General features: G+C 40.9%; 1 protein-coding gene across 1 annotated transcript in view; it reads left to right on the top strand.

The window, feature by feature from the left end:
* Nucleotides 1-20,415, top strand: part of si:cabz01090165.1 (uncharacterized protein LOC100333421 homolog) — a 55,947-nt gene that overhangs the window by 8,601 nt on the left and 26,931 nt on the right. The window contains exons 4-6 of the mRNA XM_054599624.1: nt 3,708-3,948; nt 8,394-8,606; nt 9,712-10,022. Of these exons, the coding sequence (XP_054455599.1) occupies nt 3,708-3,948; nt 8,394-8,606; nt 9,712-10,022 (765 nt within the window). The remainder of the gene's footprint in view (nt 1-3,707; nt 3,949-8,393; nt 8,607-9,711; nt 10,023-20,415) is intronic.

The raw sequence follows: 20,415 nt of genomic DNA, 5'->3' as shown, positions 1-20,415 counted from the left end.
GATATTATTATTCTAAAATTAAAAAGGTTAATCATATATATCTGAAGCTAATTAAATCAAAATCTTGTTTAATAAACATTAATTCAACCATACGCATAGTAGAACAGGGCAGGAGCGCCAGACTCATCACCAAATCAAGCAAAAAAGAGATAAGACCTTTCTTAAGGCCTTTGCACACCAAGTCGGCCAGAAATTGTTGCACTTTTAACAATAAACACAACCTTTCGTTGTGTTTTACACACTGAATCTGAAACTGGCGTGCAAAGGCCTTTCCATTGCTGATCTATTACTACTTTAATTTTTTCTATTATCTATTGTATTTTGATGATGCTAATAAAAAGGTATACACTAAAAAATATCAGGCGTCAAGGAAACAACATTACTGTCCCTGATGATGATGATAATTCTTGAAATGCCATCATGGTGGTTTCCACAGTGCACCAACCTCAACCGGGGGAGACAGACATTTGACATCTGACCTAAAACATATTATAAACTCATATTAGAAGAGGAAATCACAAACAAGAATACATTTTATTAAATTTTTTAAGTACAAAACTATTTAAAAGGTATTTTAGACACAGAAAAAAATATTAACACAGCTCCCTCATGTAGCTGGCCTTTCAGAACATGAAGCCAGAAATGTCAAGTCACAAAGAGTCAAAACCATCGATACCATTCAACACCTTACTATCTCTTCTGGTCCTCCCTAAAAACAGGATACATGCCGAGAGGAACACGATGCAGCATATGCTGGGAAGGGGTCAAAGGTCATTGATCAGGAGTCAGTGAATAGCCAGCAGCTACGGTTTAACCTCAGACACCCCAGTTTGTTTTCCTTTTTTCACCAGTTCTGTGTTTTATCTTCCCTGCCCTCTGCCCTGTAAAGCTCTCCTAGTTTGGCCTTTTCTGTTTCTACAAGTAAAGCTTGTTCTCATTATACGTGGATGCACCTGTGCACTGAGTAATTTGGCTCTCCAGGCACAAAATAACATTTGAACCCAATTAATAGCAATCAATTTCAATATGCGTTCCGCGACTAGCAGTCTTTGATATGCAAAACAGAAAAACAGCCAGGTTCTTGATAAAAAGTCATGCATTTAATAAAGTGTCTCTAATGGGTTATTTCTGCCCTTATGGACCAGCTGGTATTACTCAGAATTTGTCTGTGCACAAAGGTGAGTGTTTCACTCACACTAACACACACACACACACACACACTCGCAACCGAATACTCACCACAAGGCTGCTGCCGATGAAATAACATAATTGAAATTTGTAAAGTGCAGCATGCTCGCTGATCTCAACAGCTAATAACTTCCTGTAAAGTCTTCGCTGTTGTCGTATATTTCTGGAGGGACTTTGGGGGAAAATAGACTGTACGGTGTTTGTTGCTGACGACAGTGAATGTTTGAATTGCCTACATTATTACCAGTAATGACCCCAATGTTTGGCCGGCAAAATTTATGTTCAATTCTCCGGGGATGATGGGGGTAGCTGAATGACAAAAAATAGACCCCTTGAATATGAATCCACTTTTGGATCTCATTAGTCTGATGTTATTGTGTGTGATGGACTTGAAGTGGGAGCCCAATTCGCCTCAACTTGCCCCATCTTGTTTTAATGTAATTCGATATTTTTTATATTGTCGGTCAGAATGCCTTTGAGAAGGGTGCAAACATATTTTAATCAGCTACTAATCGAGCATGTTGAGCAGGAGAGAGATAGTTTGTTGTATTAACATGTAGTCCGTGGTATATTTTCTGCTGATATACGGATCTGTGCTTCTTCTACAGTTAAGTTGCATGAAGAGTACTTTGGTCCTTATTTGAGACTGACCTAAAAATGACATTCCAAGCGCCATTAATTGGTTCTCTTGGCCACTAGATTAACCCTCTCAGAATAACTCTCAAGGCCCTGTCCCAATGTTGGGCCGTGGGCCTAGAATTTGTCCTGCTGCCTTGGCACTAGTCTGCCCTTCGTTGGCGACTTTTTGGCCAAATTTGTATGTTTAAACGGCGGAGCCAGTCAGACAGAGAATCATTCTGATTGGCTGTTTGGTTTAAGCAAATAAATGCCCAAGATGTAAAATGGAAATCAGGAAAGCAAACAAACGCATAAAGTTAAGAGGTAACATGTAGAAGGCGCTCCAGTAAAGAAGGTATTTTCACAATAACATCTGATATAAAGTTAAGCGGTGAGCAGAGTGGTGTGGAAACGGTTGGTGAACGCTGCTTTGTTTCATGTATGTATCATGACAACAGCTTGTATATTCGCTGTCCAATGTCTTAAGGTTTCCCCTTCTGGATTAGGGCTGGTATGGAGAGTTATTTCCTCTTACGCAGACACGGAACATACGTGATGGCTTGAAGTTTGCAGTCTTTGAGGTGTGTCAAAGTTAAAACTAGACAAAGGCGAAGTGAGGCGATGCATCAGTTAGCCTTTGTTCCCACTAGTTCTTTGATGTCGGTTTGTTGCTCTATATATATCATTGGGGTTTTAAGGTGATTTTCACCACTGCGTTCTGAAGCCACATGATTACCTCTGTGAGCTGAGGATCAAATACCTTCAAACTTGTACTGCTGTATCTCGCCTGCCCTACATCATAATTATTTTGGAATCACACTTTTGTTAATCTACATTTGATACGCTGCAACAGACTTTCCCGTTATGGGAACTCACCTCTCTGGAAAAAATCTCACCGAATATTAGGAGGTTGTTTCTAAAAGGATGATTCTATTTGTGATCTTTGTGATGATGAAATAATAACGCTGTCCATGTCTGACAGCAGGAACATACTTCCATAATACCTCAATCTGTTCTGTGTGGAATAAGTTTGCATGTTCCTTTTTGTATATAAACAGTATGTGTTTACAGGGATGATTCAGACCCAAATGGGATGCTTTAATCCACACACTCATTCATACACCCACTCCATGCTTGTGAATAGAGCTGAAAAGGAAAAAGCCTTCAAAAAGGTCCTGTTAGACATGTGGTTGAAAATTAAAGAAATTATTGAATTGATCTATTTTTATTTGACTGTAATTCCACTCCAATTTAAAGCTACTTTCCGACTTGACAAAAAAACCCACTAAACCCCACTAACACCTGGCTTTTATCTTCAGTGGAAACTGTATTTGTCTCCAGGGACAAAAGACATCCACCATGTGTAAATCCACTGAACTGCATGTAGAAACCTTGAAAGTAGTTTCCAATACATGTAAACTACTTTCAAGATTTCTACTTCTACTGTCCCAGTAGAAATGCTGAGGACATGACCTTATTGTCCTCTACAGGAGCTCCAGCTCTCTGATTGATTAACATCTTGATTTGGTGTTTTACTATATTGGTAAATGTTATATAAATAAACATATAAATAAATTATATGTACGAATTCTACCTGCCAAAAGTGGCTACATTTTTGATTTGTTGTCCTTTAGCTAAAAATGTTTGTGTGTTACAATGGTTGAGAGTTAATTCAATTTAATATATATATATCTAAAGGATCAGAAGGTTAATCAGACTTAATAACCAGATTTGATATCATCTTTTCTCTGAACAAAGCATGCTGGCAAGCAATCTTAAAAAAAAAAAAGAGGGTCATGATTGTTGAAAAAATTCAATAGTTTCCTTGTCCACTACATGTCTCACAACCAAATAAAGTTCTACACTGATCCCTGTCTTCGTGTCTCTGTCTCCATCACCAGACTGGACATGACATCCAACAAGCTGAAGAAGATTCCTCCAGACCCATTGTTCCTGCGGATCCCGGTGTACGCCAAGATGAAGGGCTCTCCTCTCACAGCGCTGGTGTTGAGTTTCGGTGGGAACCCCCTGCACTGTAACTGTGAGCTGGTCTGGCTTCGCAGACTGACCAGAGAGGACGACCTAGAGACCTGCGCTTCACCTAGAGACCTGGCCGGCAAATATTTCTGGACAATTAGAGAGGTTGGTCACTGCAGTAATATCATGTCATAAAAGCTACTAAACACTGTCAGAATACCATTATGAATCAATGGAGAAGTGAGAGGTTACATTGTCAATACTGAACCAAAGAGCTATTTGTATCTACAATATAGAAACATGGGAATACAGTAATGCACAACAAAGTACAACAAATAAGCCATTGTTTTCTTTTCCTGAACGCAGTGCATTACCACACTTACAACATGGCCATTTGGGGATAAAAAGGAAAATAGTCGAGCTTTAAACTTCATCATCAGTTCAACTTATCCAAAGCTTCGGTGCTATTTCGAGAAACTGAGCAGTGAGTTAAAACATTTATGAAACTTTTAAAGTGTTTTCTGTTTTAAGGTTAAGTGGTTCAAATAAAGATGATATGAAGTTACATAAATCATTCAAATGTGCACACTGCCTAAACGGTCCCACTTGGATAATGTATATTTAGAGAAGAGGATTTATGACTAGAGTGATTTAGCTGTATAATGAGAACCTTAAGTTTACCATAATGGGTACACCAAAGAACCCCACTTTGATTCCATTGGTGGCCACATAGGATTGTTTCCTATTTGTGTAATCCAAACATTTTCAATGTGATCATTGTAAGGTTCAAAAGTCTAAATTCATTTAAAAAAGATAGATTTTTATCATTTCCATAATTCACAACATTATTTTACTTTACATATTCTGCTTCAATAAATATTTGTTGGCATTCAGCATTTCAAAAACTACATTTTCTCTCCCGCTTGCTTCAAACTAAAGAAGGCAGCTCCTGTATTAACAGCACCAAAAATTACATTTATATACCAAAAAGAACAAAATGTATTGTTTTAAGGATGATGAAATAGTATAACGTAATACATGACCACAGACATTTGATGCTTCATGTGAAACCTTAATAGATACTTTGAATTTCAGAAAAAAAGACATTGGGTACAGCCTTACTCAACAAAAGATTCTCCCAGGGCTCGACCTGCTTTGATAAACAATGCTAAGTAAGCAAACAGAGGTCATCTAAAGAGGCCTCTGGTTGATCTTGTTACCTTTTGTGAGAATAATAACACAAATATTGTACTTCTTGATAACAGGAGCCCTAGGTCATCATGAGCTGGCTAATCCTATCACCTAAAAAATGTATGATTTAAACATGTTGGTCATAGAAATTGCATTCTGTGTGTTTGGCATCATAATCCACTAGACCCTGCAGCAAAATGTGTTTGTTTGCTGTCTCAACTTTTAGCCCTCTTTGAGTGCACCATCACTGTCTTTGTCAAGGACACTCGAGCCAGGCAGATGGTTAGTGTCACAGAGGAGTGAACCTTCTGGTGAAAGTGTGGAGTCAGATATATAAAATGAATCAGATACATGACATTGCATTATCTATATCATTGTAGAGTTAGAAAACACAGATCAGAGATGAGAGGCTCCAGTTTATATCACAGCAAATACCCAAGATCTGGTTTAGGATGATAGAGTGTAGGGTAAAAGTAAGCCACAAAGTTTGATTTTTTTTTAGTGCTTTATTTAACAAGGACGTTACACAATAATGACCATTACTGCAAATGTGTCAGTAAAGCTATTTTCCATCAGAAGTCCCTGGAGACATGTTACAAAGGTAACCTAGAGCAGTACATAAACAACTGGGTTTGAAGACATAAATAAAATCTGAGTTAAGTTAACCCTTACAGTACATGTATTCTGCCTGCATGATGGTTTCACACAAAGCAAATCTATACTACTGTCATCGACATGACAAAATGATTACACCTCCTGGAAAAACAGGAAAAAACAGGACTCGATAGCACGACCCAGGCAGCAAGATACGATGTAGATAAAACAGTCTTTCCTTATCAGATCAGGTTCGGTACACTGGTAGGCAGTCAGTACAGGCAAACAAAAAAACAGGCAGAGATATAAAACCAGGAACATGAACAGTAGGAAACTCACTGAAACACTTGAGACAAAGGTGAACAGGCACAGAGGCAGTGAAACACAGGCTTAAAATACACTATGGAGGTGTAGGGGATTAGACACAGGTGGATTCAATCAGGGGCGGGGCAGAAAATCACAGTGGCGGGAAAACACACAAAGACAGGAAGTGAAGTGATTAGAAATAAGACGAGAGGTAAGTAACACAAAATAAAACAGCAAACACTGAAATGACAAAAATAAAGAAAATTGAACTAGGGAACAGGACGAGACATGAAAACAGGAAACAAGCTAAAACAAAGCAAAGATCATGACAAATCTCATATACTGGTCTTCCAGAGTAAAATAAGCTACCATGCTTGATTGTAGACCCTCCTCACATCCAAGCAACATGAGTAACATCAAGGTTTGGTTATTCTTTAGGGTAAAAAACAACCTTAATGGGGGAAGAAGCTGTAAAGAGTTCATTAACTACTTTGATGTGTGATGGATTGATTGTGATTTTTTAGTGAAATATCCGCATTCTAGGTGTTCACTCTTGACCCCTAAGTTGTCAGAAGGTCAATGACATGGTTTGAGTTGAGGTCTGAGTAACAATTCCTTGAGTAAAGTGTTTTTGTTGCAATTCTTGTATTCATTGTGTATAACCCCACCTTTCTATGTTTAGTTCCCACCCCTCTTCCTTTTTCCATGTGTCGAATAAGCTTGTCGCAGGTGGGTTTTTAAGAGGATAAACAGAGGCGTTGTACGGACATGCAGGGTGCCATAATATGAGCGTCGTATGCGAATGATTCACAGTTGATATGTTTTTCTGTTTTTTGCTGAGCATTAATTAAAGCCCTGTTTCAAATTATGTCTGTCCCAAAAATACGCAGAAAGAGTTCAGGGATTGAAGCAATTCACCCTCAAAATCCTAATAAAATATATTTTCCAACAAAAAAAGGAAACATGCTCAACAACGAAAGCCAATAAGACACTTTTAGGAGCCATATAAATGGAAGGATGAAATCACAGGACTGAAGGGCTTAATCTTAAAGTCAGTGCTGTATGTACCAGATAGAAAAACAGTATGTGGCATTGCCAACAGAATATGAAAGCACTTTTCAACAAAACTAAGCTACAGTGTGTTCCACCTGAAGAAACAGCCACATCAGAGGTGTAACGTTGATATTGTTGATGCTCCATTTCTCCCATATTATAAAAGCCAACAGCAATTATAGAGAAGCTCAGAGAGCGCCAAGCTAAGCCATTGGAGATGCGTTGTTGCTACATATCGCGGATAGATGGTGTAGGACTAAAGGTCGAGGAGCCGTTGAGAGAGCTGTTCTTTACCTGCTGGGAAACTCTTCCACACGGTTGCAGAGCTATACTGATACCTGGAGAGATAACTGAAGGAAGTGCTGCAGTTTAAGACCTTACCTTAAAGAGGCTAATATAGAGGATGCTGCCTCACCCTGAGATCTTCAGGAGTCGACCCCTCTTCAATGATAAGTGGAGGTGCGCTGTGAGATGAAGATGGGATTAATTTGTATCATTTCAGAGAGGATGATGTGCAGACCTTTGCCTCACCTCGAGTAATAGTCTGGGCCTCCCTCCGAGAGGTGCTGTAGGATCACTATAAGAGGATTAGCCTTGTAGAGAGGTCGATCCAGAGACCCCCGTGTCACCTAAGTGTCTGGGCATATTAACACTCAGAGAGCTAATAGCCTCTTCCATGCTGCAAGGACAAGTGGGCCTCCACTGCATCCGTCAGCAGTCAGACATTAGCCATCAGCCGCCAAGGGAACTCCTGCTTTGAAATCGATGAAAGCTGCTCGACTGCCATCGGCTTTGTTGACTCTGGCTGGAATTTGAGGGGTTAACTGGACAAAACGGGTATTAAGATGCCAGATGAGCACTTCAAAAAACTCCTTCACACTCTTACTTCTCACACTTCCACAAACTCACATCAGGGAACAGCCCGGTTCAATCACAGCCCTTTTTACTCTGAGCTTTACGGGAGCAATTGAGGGTTAGAATGTAATACACGACTGAAAGGCACTGGAGCCGTATTTGAAGCGACAGCCCAGCGGTCATCAGGTCAGCAATCTTCTCTGCTGGTTACAAGACCCAAGAAGGACCCAGAAAAGGGTTTTCTGAAGATGCACTGAGTGGTAGGAATGATGAGTAAGCCCTGCTAAGCCTTGGCAGGCCCTGCATGGCCTCGCAATAATACTCCACCAGGGTTTCAGCTGGCTTTATTCTGGCTTAGGTGCCAGTGGGTGGGTTTTAAATATTGTCAGGGGTGAACTAACTTAATCTTCATTTGCACACAATAGAACTCCTTCTGAAAGTCTACTGTTAGAAGAACACACAGCTGGAAGCCAGTCATAGAAAATTGACTGTTGTTCTGACATGTTTCCTCGATATTTTATCTCACTCGTTATTGGATTTTTTTTTCAAGTCAAAAACTGCACAATCTTGGTAAGTCTTTCTAATTTCTTTGGTCTGATGTCCCTCAACAGGAGGAGTTTGTTTGCGAGCCACCGATGATAACTCGCCACACCTCCAAGATGTTTGTGATGGAGGGTCAGGAGGTCAGCCTGCGCTGCAAGTCCATCGGAGATCCTGAGCCGTCCACGCATTGGGTCAGTCCTGACGGAAAGCTGATCGGCAACACTTCCAGAACCATATGCTATGAAAACGGCTCGCTGGACATCCTCAAGGCCTCGGTCAAGGTAGAGATGTGGGTTTTTTTTGTCATGGATTATGGTTATGGTTATATGGTAATGCTAAAAGTGTTGCTCTACTATCTATGCTTTCTATTTGGGGCAGCTGTAAGTCAGGGGGTGGAGTCGGTTTTCTTTTAACTCCTTTTTTCTGGGGCTCCACTGGAGCTTCAAATGCAAAGATCACATTTTATGTATGTACCTGTATAGATATGAATAGTGCAAAAAAGCCAAAGTTGAAGATTCATCGTAAAGATTGTAATACCCAAAACTACTAATGAGTAATATTTAGTTTTAGACATTTCTAAGGAAAATAAAAACAACACATTTTGGGGACAGAGTTACTTAAGTATAAATACTCCAGTTGTACAGCAGGAGTCTCAATCTGATGTTAACAGAACCTGGGCTTCATAACATACCTTTTGTTATCTCTGTATCCAAATCACTACAGTAAAATAAGACTCTTATTCTCTGGGGACTCCTCTGTTTTAGTTTTAAGTAGGTCATAAATCAAAGATGCTTGAGCATAACTGTCTTAGTGATGCACATCACAGAAAGAGGTGGACATAGAATGGAGTGTTTACTACTCCTGAACAGCAGATACTTACAGAAATGTGTCCATGGAATATTATATCTTAATAAGTTAAATCATTATGATTTTGTCCATGTTGAATTTACAAAACAACATAACAAATAATGGCATAAAAAGTAAGAGATGGAATATATATGTATATATATATATATATATATATATATATATATATATATAGAGAGAGAGAGAGAGAGAGAGAGAGAGAGAGAGAGAGAGAGAGAGTTCAGACTGTAGTTGCAGCTATTGAAGCGCAACATAAGGAACTACAAATGCCATTCATGGATGCAATTAGCAGGGAATTAGCATATTAATTGGTTAGCTGTTAGCTTGCTCCAAAGAATATCTTTGTTTTACTAGCTTTGTCAGTGTGAAATCTGATCTTCTTCCAAAGTTTGTTTAACTCCCTAAATTCTGTCATGAATTGGGCAAATAAAAGATACAACTTAATAATAACAAAGTTATAATTTGGTTACCAGGGAACAAAGTTAAATATTGGGTCTATTCTTTTCAAATGATTTCTAGGATTCTGGAAAGTTCACATGCATAGCGTCTAATGCAGCCGGGGAGGCCACCGCTCCAGTTGAGTTGGTCGTCAACCCCTCGCCACACTTTGACCCGAAACTGGACCCCGACCCGGGGCCTTCGGACATCCCCACGTCCATCAAGTCTAACGTCAGCGGCGGTCAGGCGCGGTCCGATCAGCAGAGGGTCAGCGTGTCGGATCTATCGTCCGGCTCTGCCACCATCAGATGGCCCCCGCAGAACCACATACCAGGAGTCCGCATGTACCAGATCCAGTACAACAGCTCCTCAGATGACATCCTCATTTACAGGTAAGAGAGAGGGGGCGAGGCTGCTGTGCGTCACCTAGATAGCGTCTCTCGACAAGAATCCTGAAGTGAGAGTATGAGTAGGAATGTAGAAACAGCTTTCCATAGCTAGACAAGCAGTGGATCATGAGTAAACTTTTGGGAAACAAAGACTTGCATGAAACACATTTCCTTCTCTGCTGTGGCCTAACATACTAGTGGAGTTACATCCTAAACATCACATATTAAACAATGGCTTTTTTTTTGAGAGTAATCCATCAATTCTTGGCAAGAGCATTTGTAATTGACAAAGACTTATGGGGAGAAAAAGAGTGGTGCATCTTTCCTAGGGAACATTTAGTACAGAAATCCAGTTACTGCCGGATGGCTGACACGGCTGGATGCTTTGATAAATAGAGATTATTTTCAATTTACATCCCGTGGATTTAAATCCCTGTAAATAGCACATTGTCTACAGCTCCAAGAAATAAAATCATCCCGTTCCACTCTGTCTCATGGTAACACATATGTTCTCTATCATCCTGTTCCAGCTCTCCATTGAAGCTTTATGATATTCACACTGGGTGAAATATTCAAATGTGTGTTTTATGCTTGCACTACAACATCAATTTTGCTACGTCATTTGTGACATGATTACATAAAACTCAGCCTGACATGTTTGGTAAACTTTGTGACGTGCAAACGAGAGCTCTGGGTGAGTTTCAATAATGTTTGGCTGTGCAGCAATTTTTCTTAGTATATCAGGCTCTGTGCAGGCAGCTGTCTGAAAATAGCTGTCTGCGGTGGCTTAACACCCCCACTGTAGCAGCAGAGGATGCTAAGTTTTACATATGGCAGTCTTGTCGGAGGTCTCCAGGTCACAGCGGGAACAGCTGATTGTGTTTCATAAAATGTGCACAACATGGTGTGTGCATGTTTTGTTTGGTAATTTTGCAGATGAGTCCGTTTAGCGTGTGATTTAATGTATATGACCTTTGGCACTGTTGGTTATTTTTATGTATTATATGTTTGTGGTGTGTACTTAGCAGGTGTAGAAAAAAAGATGTGTATGTGTGTGTGCATTTCTTTCTGTCTGTCTTTGCTCCAAACACACATCATCCCGATCTGAGTCGTTATCACCAAGGTCTTCCTCGTGTAGGAGACTGTTTCAGGGTTATTCAGGCTGTGTCAACAGCTCAGCAAGCAACAAAAGACGAGTACACTGAAGGAAAAAACAGTGTGATTTGCTTCAGGCAACACATTTCAGATCAGTTGAATTCTTTATCTCACAAAACTTTTTTTATAATTTTTAGTTATGACATTACCGTCAACATTTAGAGTTAATACATTTTCTTTCTGAAATACACAAACTAAAACACAACAACACTGCATGATTTCTCAGTAAGCTGTACAGGAGGTATGGAGCACCCCTTTGGGTCAAACAACTGTTTATGAAAACCCTAACTCTTCCTGCACCTACTGGTGATGTGCTCTCGGCAGGATTGACACAAGACCGTGTCAGAGCTGGAGGGTCAGGACCCCCAGCAGGGTTCAGGCATCGGACAGGTGGAGCCTGCAATAGACTGCTGAATAAAAAGTAAAAGACATAGTGGCATAAATATAAGAATTAATGAGTAAAGCCAGACAGAACATTTAGATTAATGTAATGTAATCATAATTTACAACTTAAAACAAAGACTATGCAGAAAAAATGCTCGAAGGGGAAAGAGTCCACGCAGCAAAAAACACAAATACATCTTACATAAAGATACTCTCCAGACATTAAATGTTCATGCAGTGCAAATGAGGAAGCCAGAAATCAGATCAAACGCTAATGCGATAATCTATAATGTATATTAAATTGTGAATTGTTGAGGAGGTAAATGAGCAGTGAAACTTCCCTGAAGGAATCTTTTTGGTTCGTCTCCAAACCCCAAGTCCTCCGGGCAGCAGCTGATTTGCACATCCTAATCACCAGATGTGGATTTCAGAGCATGTTTTAGACTCAAGCTGCCAAGTGGCTGAGCTGGGACCCTCGACCGGCACCGTGATACTGAGTGACCGCTGGATGGTCCCATCAGCCACTTCAGCCAGCTCTGTAACCTAGCAACGTCATTCAAGATGCATAATTGAGTGTTATTACCGGGCATTTGGAGGATGACAGTTTGAAATGTGTCCACAGCCTCGGCTCTCATTTTGACCCTTAGTGACCACTCGATTGGAGGGAACATGTGGTCAAGTGCAGAGCGTCCAAATGGATAATTTCAGGTTGATCTGTGGGGGTGATCTCATGGTTTTCCCGTTATTGTAATGAAAAACAGCCAAGAGGTGATGGTGTAAGTTATTTTTCTACAATTGCAATTTCAGAGACTATATATGTTTGTGTTAAAGGCTGCTTTCACACCAGATCAGGTGGAGCGGCATAAACACCCGTCTTCTCTTTCATTTAAGTGGGGTCAGTGCATTCAGTATTCCAGGGAAAAAAAGGCAGCCACCTGCAGCGCAAAATAACTTGCCACAGAATCAGCTTTTGGAGAAATACAATGTCACGTCATGAAGGAATAGGAGACGCTTATCCCATGCATAGCTTGGTGTTAATTGGCCATTAAGGGACATTCCCCCTACACTGCACAACACTGGATAAAGTTTGACTGCAGCCTGAGGGACAAAGACCTCTTGCAGCCGCACTTATTATTACTATCGTCTGGCTTGAGCAAAGGAGGAACCAGTTTTACGTTGTTGTGGAGCTACAGCTTGCTGTTTTCTTCTGGGAGTCCACAGTGGTTTCTTTTCAAACATGACAATGATCATCCCCAGTGCTTAATCCAGCAGTTATTTGAACCATGATGGCTGACTTCTCCCAACTTTAACAAAGTAGTTATTTTACCCCCAGATTAGAAGTAATCCCCAAACCCTATCAAAGTGGTTTAGTTCAAAAAGTTAACCAAACCTTAACCAAGGTGGTGTCAGATCAGCAAAAGTATTCCAAACATCTGCAAAAAAAATTGGGTTCTTGAGAACAAGTCATTTTCAATGGATGCTGGTGACATGGAGATACAAACTGACAGCAACAATTCAAGCTGGCCTAAATCTTTTCCAGCGCTATAATGACAAGGAGAAGTGTCAACCAATCATATGTTTGTATTTCACCTTCTCGGATCTCCACAATTCCTGTTTCATTATGTCTGAAAATAAAAACGATAGAGAAAGGTATCCTTTCCATTAATTAGGTCAACGAAGGAACACTATGGCAACACTTCACGGAAATGTGTCATCCCTGCACCACGTTATAAAACTGGCTAATGAAAAAGGAGCTTTACACTCTTTGTTTGTTCTGTTATTTGTTAGTTGGATTTCTAGTTTATGCTCCATTTCCATTTATGTGGTGACCCAGTTTTATTATTTATCAAAACAGAAAAAGGCTTTAGATTCTTAGTTTTAAAGATGGAAAGCTGAACTTGGATCTGTTCTCCGCACCAATGCGATGCAAACAGAAAGGGAGCTACACAGTTATTTAGTTCACTGTGTGTTTTCTGAGTTCTTAAAGTATTTACAGCAGGTACTGCTGGGCCACTCTCTTCTTTTAACATTCACTCTACTGTTGGCGCCTCAAGGCACACAGATGCAGCCTTCTAGTGCTTCAAAGGTCAATAGTTTGAGTCTCTGGCTCGGCTTGGAAAACGTAAAAAAAGTATGGGAAGTGAAACAAAATAGCTCTCTCCGTTTTTACCCCGGCCGTTGTTGTGCCCTTGAGCCTGGCTTTTACACCCTACGGATGCTCCAGTGGGGCCTCCATCAGATTTAGACTAGGTGAGTCGGGATAGGAGAGTGGTGTTACAACAACATTTGTTTTTGGCAAATATAGTATTTTACGTTATCAGTTTATTTCACACTATGGCAGAAGTATGCGTGATCACAAATAATCAAATTGTTAGTCTATGCAATGAATTGGGTTGCACTTATGTTATTCAACAGACAAAACTCTATAAACATTCAAATCAAACTTTAAATTACTATTCTTTTTTAAATGTATTAAATATACGAAGGTTTCGAGACCCTAATTACATTCCATCTTTGCTCAGAAACTTTGTCCCTGCTGGCCACCGTACACGCTCTTCCATTAAAAACGGACCGCCAGCTCTTTGTTCTGGGGCTTTTCTGGCCTCCCTTGTAGTCCATGACTCAAGTAAAAAGCACCCAATTCAGCTCACAGTAGCAGTGCTTATACTTTTGACTCTGAGTGCAAAACGTTTCATAACACAAGTGGAGCTCTGTGGCAGAGTTATTGGCCACTCCACTGTACGCTGCAATAGAGGAGACTCACAATGCCCACTCTGTCCTCTCTGCCCCGCCTCTGCAGTCTGCTGCCTGTCTTTACCGAGACTCTTCATCATCACATACTGGGGCACGCGTTGTACTCTGGAACGCACCACATCTATTGTTGTAGTTACTGTCACTTTGTCTGCTGAGAACCAGTTAGTTCATTGTAATGGAGACTGTCTTTAAAGTCTCCATGAAATGCCATGTTAGCTTCCTTAATGTGATGTGATTTCTAAAAGATGGTGGATTTTTCTTTTTGCCGTGCCAGTGTGCATATTTACATCATGGCGAGTAATGCTGCAAGGTGTTATGTATATACACAAGGGTGTGGACATCACTAAAATGTCCTTTGAGGCACGGCTAGTGATTTTCACTATTCACACATGCACTACATCCAGAAACATTTCCATCTTGCGCCTTTCCATTGCTGGCAGCACAGCAACACGTATGGATGCCAACCGCCAAGAAACTTAACAAAAGAAGAAGAAGAAGAAGACGAGGAAGAATTTACTGTCAAACTGTAGAGAGGTCTGCAACTCTAAACACTATGTATTTATTGAGTAGCCGATCTTGACAGCTCAAATATGGTGGATGCAAAGACGCACGTCAAATCGCAATAGCGGTATCTACATTTCTATAGCTATGTAGAAATGCGGAAGACGTCTATTATTTTTGCCAGGTGCCCTTGTGCCCCTAACAGCAACCCGGCTACCAAAATATCCTATCAAGTAATTGTAGATTTTGAACTTGAATTTTGACAACAGAGAGCCGAGAGGAAAGTAAAGAATAGGAGTATCCTGGATGCTATAACCAGGCTGTAACACCCTTAAGAATAAGTACAGAATGAGAACAGCATGTTGAACAATATGTCCCATTTTTACTGTAGTATACTTGGATCAAAGTGTTCTAGAAGAGAGTCTGCAGCAGACCTTTTGAAATCTACATGAGGAGGCTCTCTGCACCTCCTCTGCATTCTCACAGAAGTGGCAGTCAGAGCAGTGAAGGAGGGATGTACTACTGTAGGAGTGTGTCCACTGTTATGAAAAGTACACAGATACTGACAAACATTTTGTTCAGTTCATCATATGGACAACAAAGTAAGAACTGTAGTAACGGCAAAAAGTATTGACACCAAATCTTTCCAGTTCTTGGTCAAAGACACCTCCACCCAACGCTGTTCTAAAAGGGAGGATGCAGTCAGCTTCATCACAAATGGCTCTCCCAAACTGTGCACGGCCTTTTTCTAACCCTTATCTTTCCGGGGAGAGTCGGGCTAGCCGGCCTGCTGATACTCCCCGGCACGCTCAAACATTCACATTTGGGAGCTGTCCAATACTGCTGAACTGCATTAACCGTGTGAACTGAGCAGCCGCAGTCAGCTGGTGCAGCAGCTCTGTGTTCATCATGGAGGGAAAAATGGACTGGTTTTTGCTCATTCATTTTCCCAGCTGCTGATCTTCCGGTCCGAAGCCACCGGCTCGTCCCTGCAGGCCGCTGCTGCCCTACCATAATGGCGTGACAAATGGGGCAATGAGATTTTTAGAAGTTCAGTGACCATCATCACGGGTCTCAGTTCTGCCCGTGCCACAGGGGAGCACAATTCAGCTGAACAAATTATGCATTACACATGAAATAGATGTAAAAAACTCTCAAGGCTTTTCAAATCAGGCACTCTTCTCTACCTTTAAGCTGTTACATGAGGGGAAGATACACTGTGCAAGCAATCTGTGACGTGAAGCACAAGTCAATATGTCTTTATTTTACATTTAACAGAAACCAGAATCCCGTTCTGCTACATAGATGATATGGCTTCAGATAGTCTTCCTTTTCAAGCTTGTTTAATGTATTTGGAGCTAGTCATGATTAAACTTTGTCTAATAGTGATCCTCGTTACCTGGAGAGATTGAGAGTAGATGTACTTTTTAAAACGTTACATTTCCCCATAAAAACCTGTGGAGCTTACATCAACAGAGTGAGTTAGCACATCATTGACTAGCGATAGCAATTCCATGCTACCATTGGGAGTGCAGGTAGTGACTGTGTGGGCTCCATGGTAGCTCTGACAGCTTGACAGGAGTGACTGAGGGCGGGGCTTTGCGAAGAGTCAAAACAAAGGAGTAATATCTTAACATAACTTTGAAGAAAAAGTAGTACTGCGAATCTGAATAACATCAATAGTTTTCCAGAAAAATAAGCAAAGTGTGATAGGAATATGGGAGAGGGATGAGAGAGAGAGAGAGAGAGAGAGAGAGAGAGAGATTTGATGGTGCAGTCAGACTGCATGGTCTCTATCTCAGCACTACCACCTCCTCCTCCTCCACCTCCTCCTCTCTGGCACCTCCTCCTCCTCCTCCTCCTCTGTGCCTCTGTGAGTTGATTTTTTTTTTTCATCTCAGTTTCATTGCACTCTCAGGTTTTTCAGCTAAACGTGCTGCGCTGGCAGAAAAGTCATGAACCGAACCGTCGAGATAACAGGTCGACATTTCCTCTCTCTCTCTCTTTCTCTCTCTCTCTCTCTCTCTCTCTCCCTCTCTCCCTCTCTCTGCCCCTCCCCTCTGTGCTTGTTGGAGGGGAGGAAGAGTGGAAAATAAGTTTTATTTTTACATTGTGCCGTCCTTCTTTTTCAGTTCTGCCTCAGGGCAAGAATAACCTGACCAGCTTTATCCTTCACCTTTCTCTCTCTCTCTCTCTCTCTCTCTCTCTCTCTCTCTCTTGCTTACTCTCTCTCTCTCAAACACTAAGGATTATGGGTCCAGGGAGAGATCAACCTCTGTTAGCACCAGGAAATGAATCTATTGATTCCCCCTACTTTTAATATTCTCTTCTGCTCCTCTTTCTCTTTCTGTCCCGAAACGGAATATGTGCGTCCGCATGAAAAGCTTTAAAAAGCTTGGCGTGTGTGTGTGTGTGTGTGTGTGTGTGTGTGTGTGTGTGTGTGTGTGTGTGTGTGTGTGTGTGTGTGTGTGTGTGTGTGTGTGTGTGTGTGTGTGTGTGTGTGTGTGTGTGTGTGTGTGTGTGTGAATTTGAATTTGTGCGTGTGCCGGCTTTCTAATTACCATCCTGCTCGGCCCTCGAAGGAGAGAGATTAAAGAAGAGAGAGAGGCAGAATGGAGAAGTAGAAAGACGGAGAGGAGGCGGTGATGGAGGGGAGCTGGCTTGATGAGGATTTTTCTTTGATGAGGCCGATATAGGTGGAAGTGAAGGAGGAAGGAGGGAGGAAGAAAGGAGGCTAAGGGTCCAGGAAATGACAGCTGATCACATTCTGCTGAGATGATGAGGCATCAGCTTTCCTCTTCTTCTACTACACCTCTCTTTTTTTCTCATCCTCTATTTTTCTATCCCCATCAGTGCACAGACCTTTTAGAAAGTCACTGTAATGTCATCTTTTTTCTCTTTCTCATCCCTCGCTCCATCACGCAGTTTCACCTCCATGCGTATACGCCTCGTCCCTCATCGTCCGACTTTTCCTCCTCTCTCTCTGCTCTCCCTCCATCAGCCAAATGTCATGTGGTCCCGCTGGGTCTCCAGTTAGCAAAACCTCCAGTACAGAAGATGACAGCAGGGCTTTTAGCTTTTCTCCCCTGCTCAGATTCAGAACTCTCAGTGTCACCGCTCCAGACGGTAGGAGGTCAGATCTTACATCATCTTCGCATCCCCAATAAACATTTTCAGATTTTCTTTGTGTCAGCAAAATAAATCAGGTACTATTCTCAGTGGCTCTAAGATTGGCGATGTCAGACAGCCGTTCCAACGGATGGACAATGAATTTTTCCTTAAAATGTCCCCTGGTCCAAAACTTTACGTCATGACTGGCTGCTCATTAGCCACTGTTTTACTGTTGCTAAAATCATTAATGAAAGAAAAAAACAGCCCTGTCTTCTAAAACTTACATTCCCATACAACAAAACTTCATTGTGACTTACAATTAAGAGGAAAATAATTGTGTTTCAAATTGTTAAAACTGTGACATAACCTGGGAGAAAATACGTACCCTAGAAACGTAATTGAGGGATCAGTTTAGTTTTAAAGCGGTAAAAGAATTTTGTAGAAAAGCAGGGCTGGTAAAAATGTGTGCATACTGTAACATTTAAAAAACCTTGTGTATACAAAAAAGACGAAATAAGAGAAACGGACAATCATTTACACTTTTGTTTCAGAATATAGAAATACTAAACATAAATATATTCAAATAAATGTATAAATCCACCACAATCAAGAGGAAAGTCCATCTGGGGATGAGAATTAAGAGTTTGCTGACTTAAACCTAAAGTAGCACATTGTCACCTGTGCCAAGAAGTGATGACGATAAAGGAGATGTTTTTGGTTCAGTTAGTTTGTTCGTCAGCATGATTCAGAAAAAAACTACAGGCCCTGTTTCCATGAAACTTGGTGGAAGGTGGAGTACAGGTGGAGGAATAACCCACTTCATTTTGGGGCGCTGTTTCCTTGGTCTGCGCTCCGTGACTGCCCTTCTAGCTAGTAAGTAGGCTGTCAATGTTTTTATGTTTACACTAGGCATTGTATTTATTCTGTATACACAAAGAGACACTATGTCATTGATGAGTCCTGTAAATTAACATGTACAATCAAACAGGTTACTCCTTGCTGACTTGAGTCTCTGTATAAGGAGGAGTAGAAGTAACATCTCAGTCATCCGTTGGGTCCCCCACACAGCAGACAGTATCTATATCTGACACCATTATCTCTTGGCCTCGCTCCCCTGCCTCGCTCACTTGTTCACCCTCCCTTTACCAAACACACCCACACGTGTCTCCATGTGTGTAGCTCCTATAGGAAACCCAACCCAAGGCCACGCTGACCTTTTCCCACTAATGATGGCCACTCTCTTCTCTGCCAGCTGTCTCTCTTTTCATCTTTCTCTTTGTCTGACTCACTCCCTCTGCATTGTATGTCCTGTCAGTGTCTCTCTGTCTGCTTTTCCATTCAAATCTCAAGCAGGTATTCAGACTGATAAAATTGAACAAAAATAACATCTGAAAAGGCTACTTCCATTCAACTGCATTGTAGTCAGTGTCTTTGTTGTGCTCTTTAGGTAAAGGCAGGAAAAAAATGGCCTCTTGACATTTACTCCTCTTTGTTTTATAAAGAAGTCTTTTACATTCTTGCACCACTCATCAGTGTCACAATAAGGCCAGACGATCAGGACCATCGAGACAATCACCACCTGATCAACAAGCCTTAAAGGGTCAGCTCGCCCATATTACAACAAAATGAAATCTCGTTATGTAGGTTTTTGATTGGGCTGAGATATCAGCCTACAAAACTGAGGCTGCACTTCTGTATTTTGATCCAAACTAGGATATTTTACTAAACCTAATTTAGTAGTTTTGTGTAAAGACGAAAGTTTGTATTTTGTATGAAAAATGTGTGGTATCGTATGATAGCGCACAAACCATTGTATGATGATATCTGCAACCATGGAGATGGATAGTGAGTTTCATTTGTGCTCCTCGGACATAGAAAACAATTAAATAGCAACATGTCAATAGCTTTTACAGAGACTTTTTTTTTCAGTGGAAAGGAGTAGGAGGGAAAACTGATGGCATTTGCCTCTATGGATTATGAGGACTAAGGACGTTGTTTGTGGATAAACACTCTGTTGTTGAGTTTTCAATGCTGTGAATGCCAAAAGCAAACAATTTACCTTCATTTTAACGTGGTGATGAAAAGATTCTAAGCAGCCGAGATCTCCAAAGCTCAGCAAATTAAAACTAAATCGTCCATATGGCTATTAGGTTTCAACTCACCCTTTAAATGCCACAGTTTAATGTATTTAGTAATAAACTCTGTTGGCTCCAAACATGACGGATCAGTTATTGATCTATTCAGAGCGTAAATTAAATTAATCAAAGACCAAAATGTGTATTCTGGAATAACTTTAGTTTCGTTTTATGCCTGTGTATCTGCTAACAGGGCCAAACATTTTACCTGCCAAAAGTGTTAATGCCGATATTTCCCTGAGATAAAATCTTCAATGTTACTTTTTGTTTTTTCATCCTCCACATCAGTTTAAACATCCGTCTATGCTCAAGCAGTCTTTGTGATGCTTATAATTTCAGGTGACAAACAGACATTG

The sequence above is a fragment of the Anoplopoma fimbria genome, chromosome 1 (genome assembly GCF_027596085.1).
Source record: "Anoplopoma fimbria isolate UVic2021 breed Golden Eagle Sablefish chromosome 1, Afim_UVic_2022, whole genome shotgun sequence".
In the NCBI taxonomy this organism is placed as follows: Eukaryota; Metazoa; Chordata; class Actinopteri; order Perciformes; family Anoplopomatidae; genus Anoplopoma; species Anoplopoma fimbria.
This window is presented reverse-complemented; position numbering and strand designations above follow the sequence as displayed.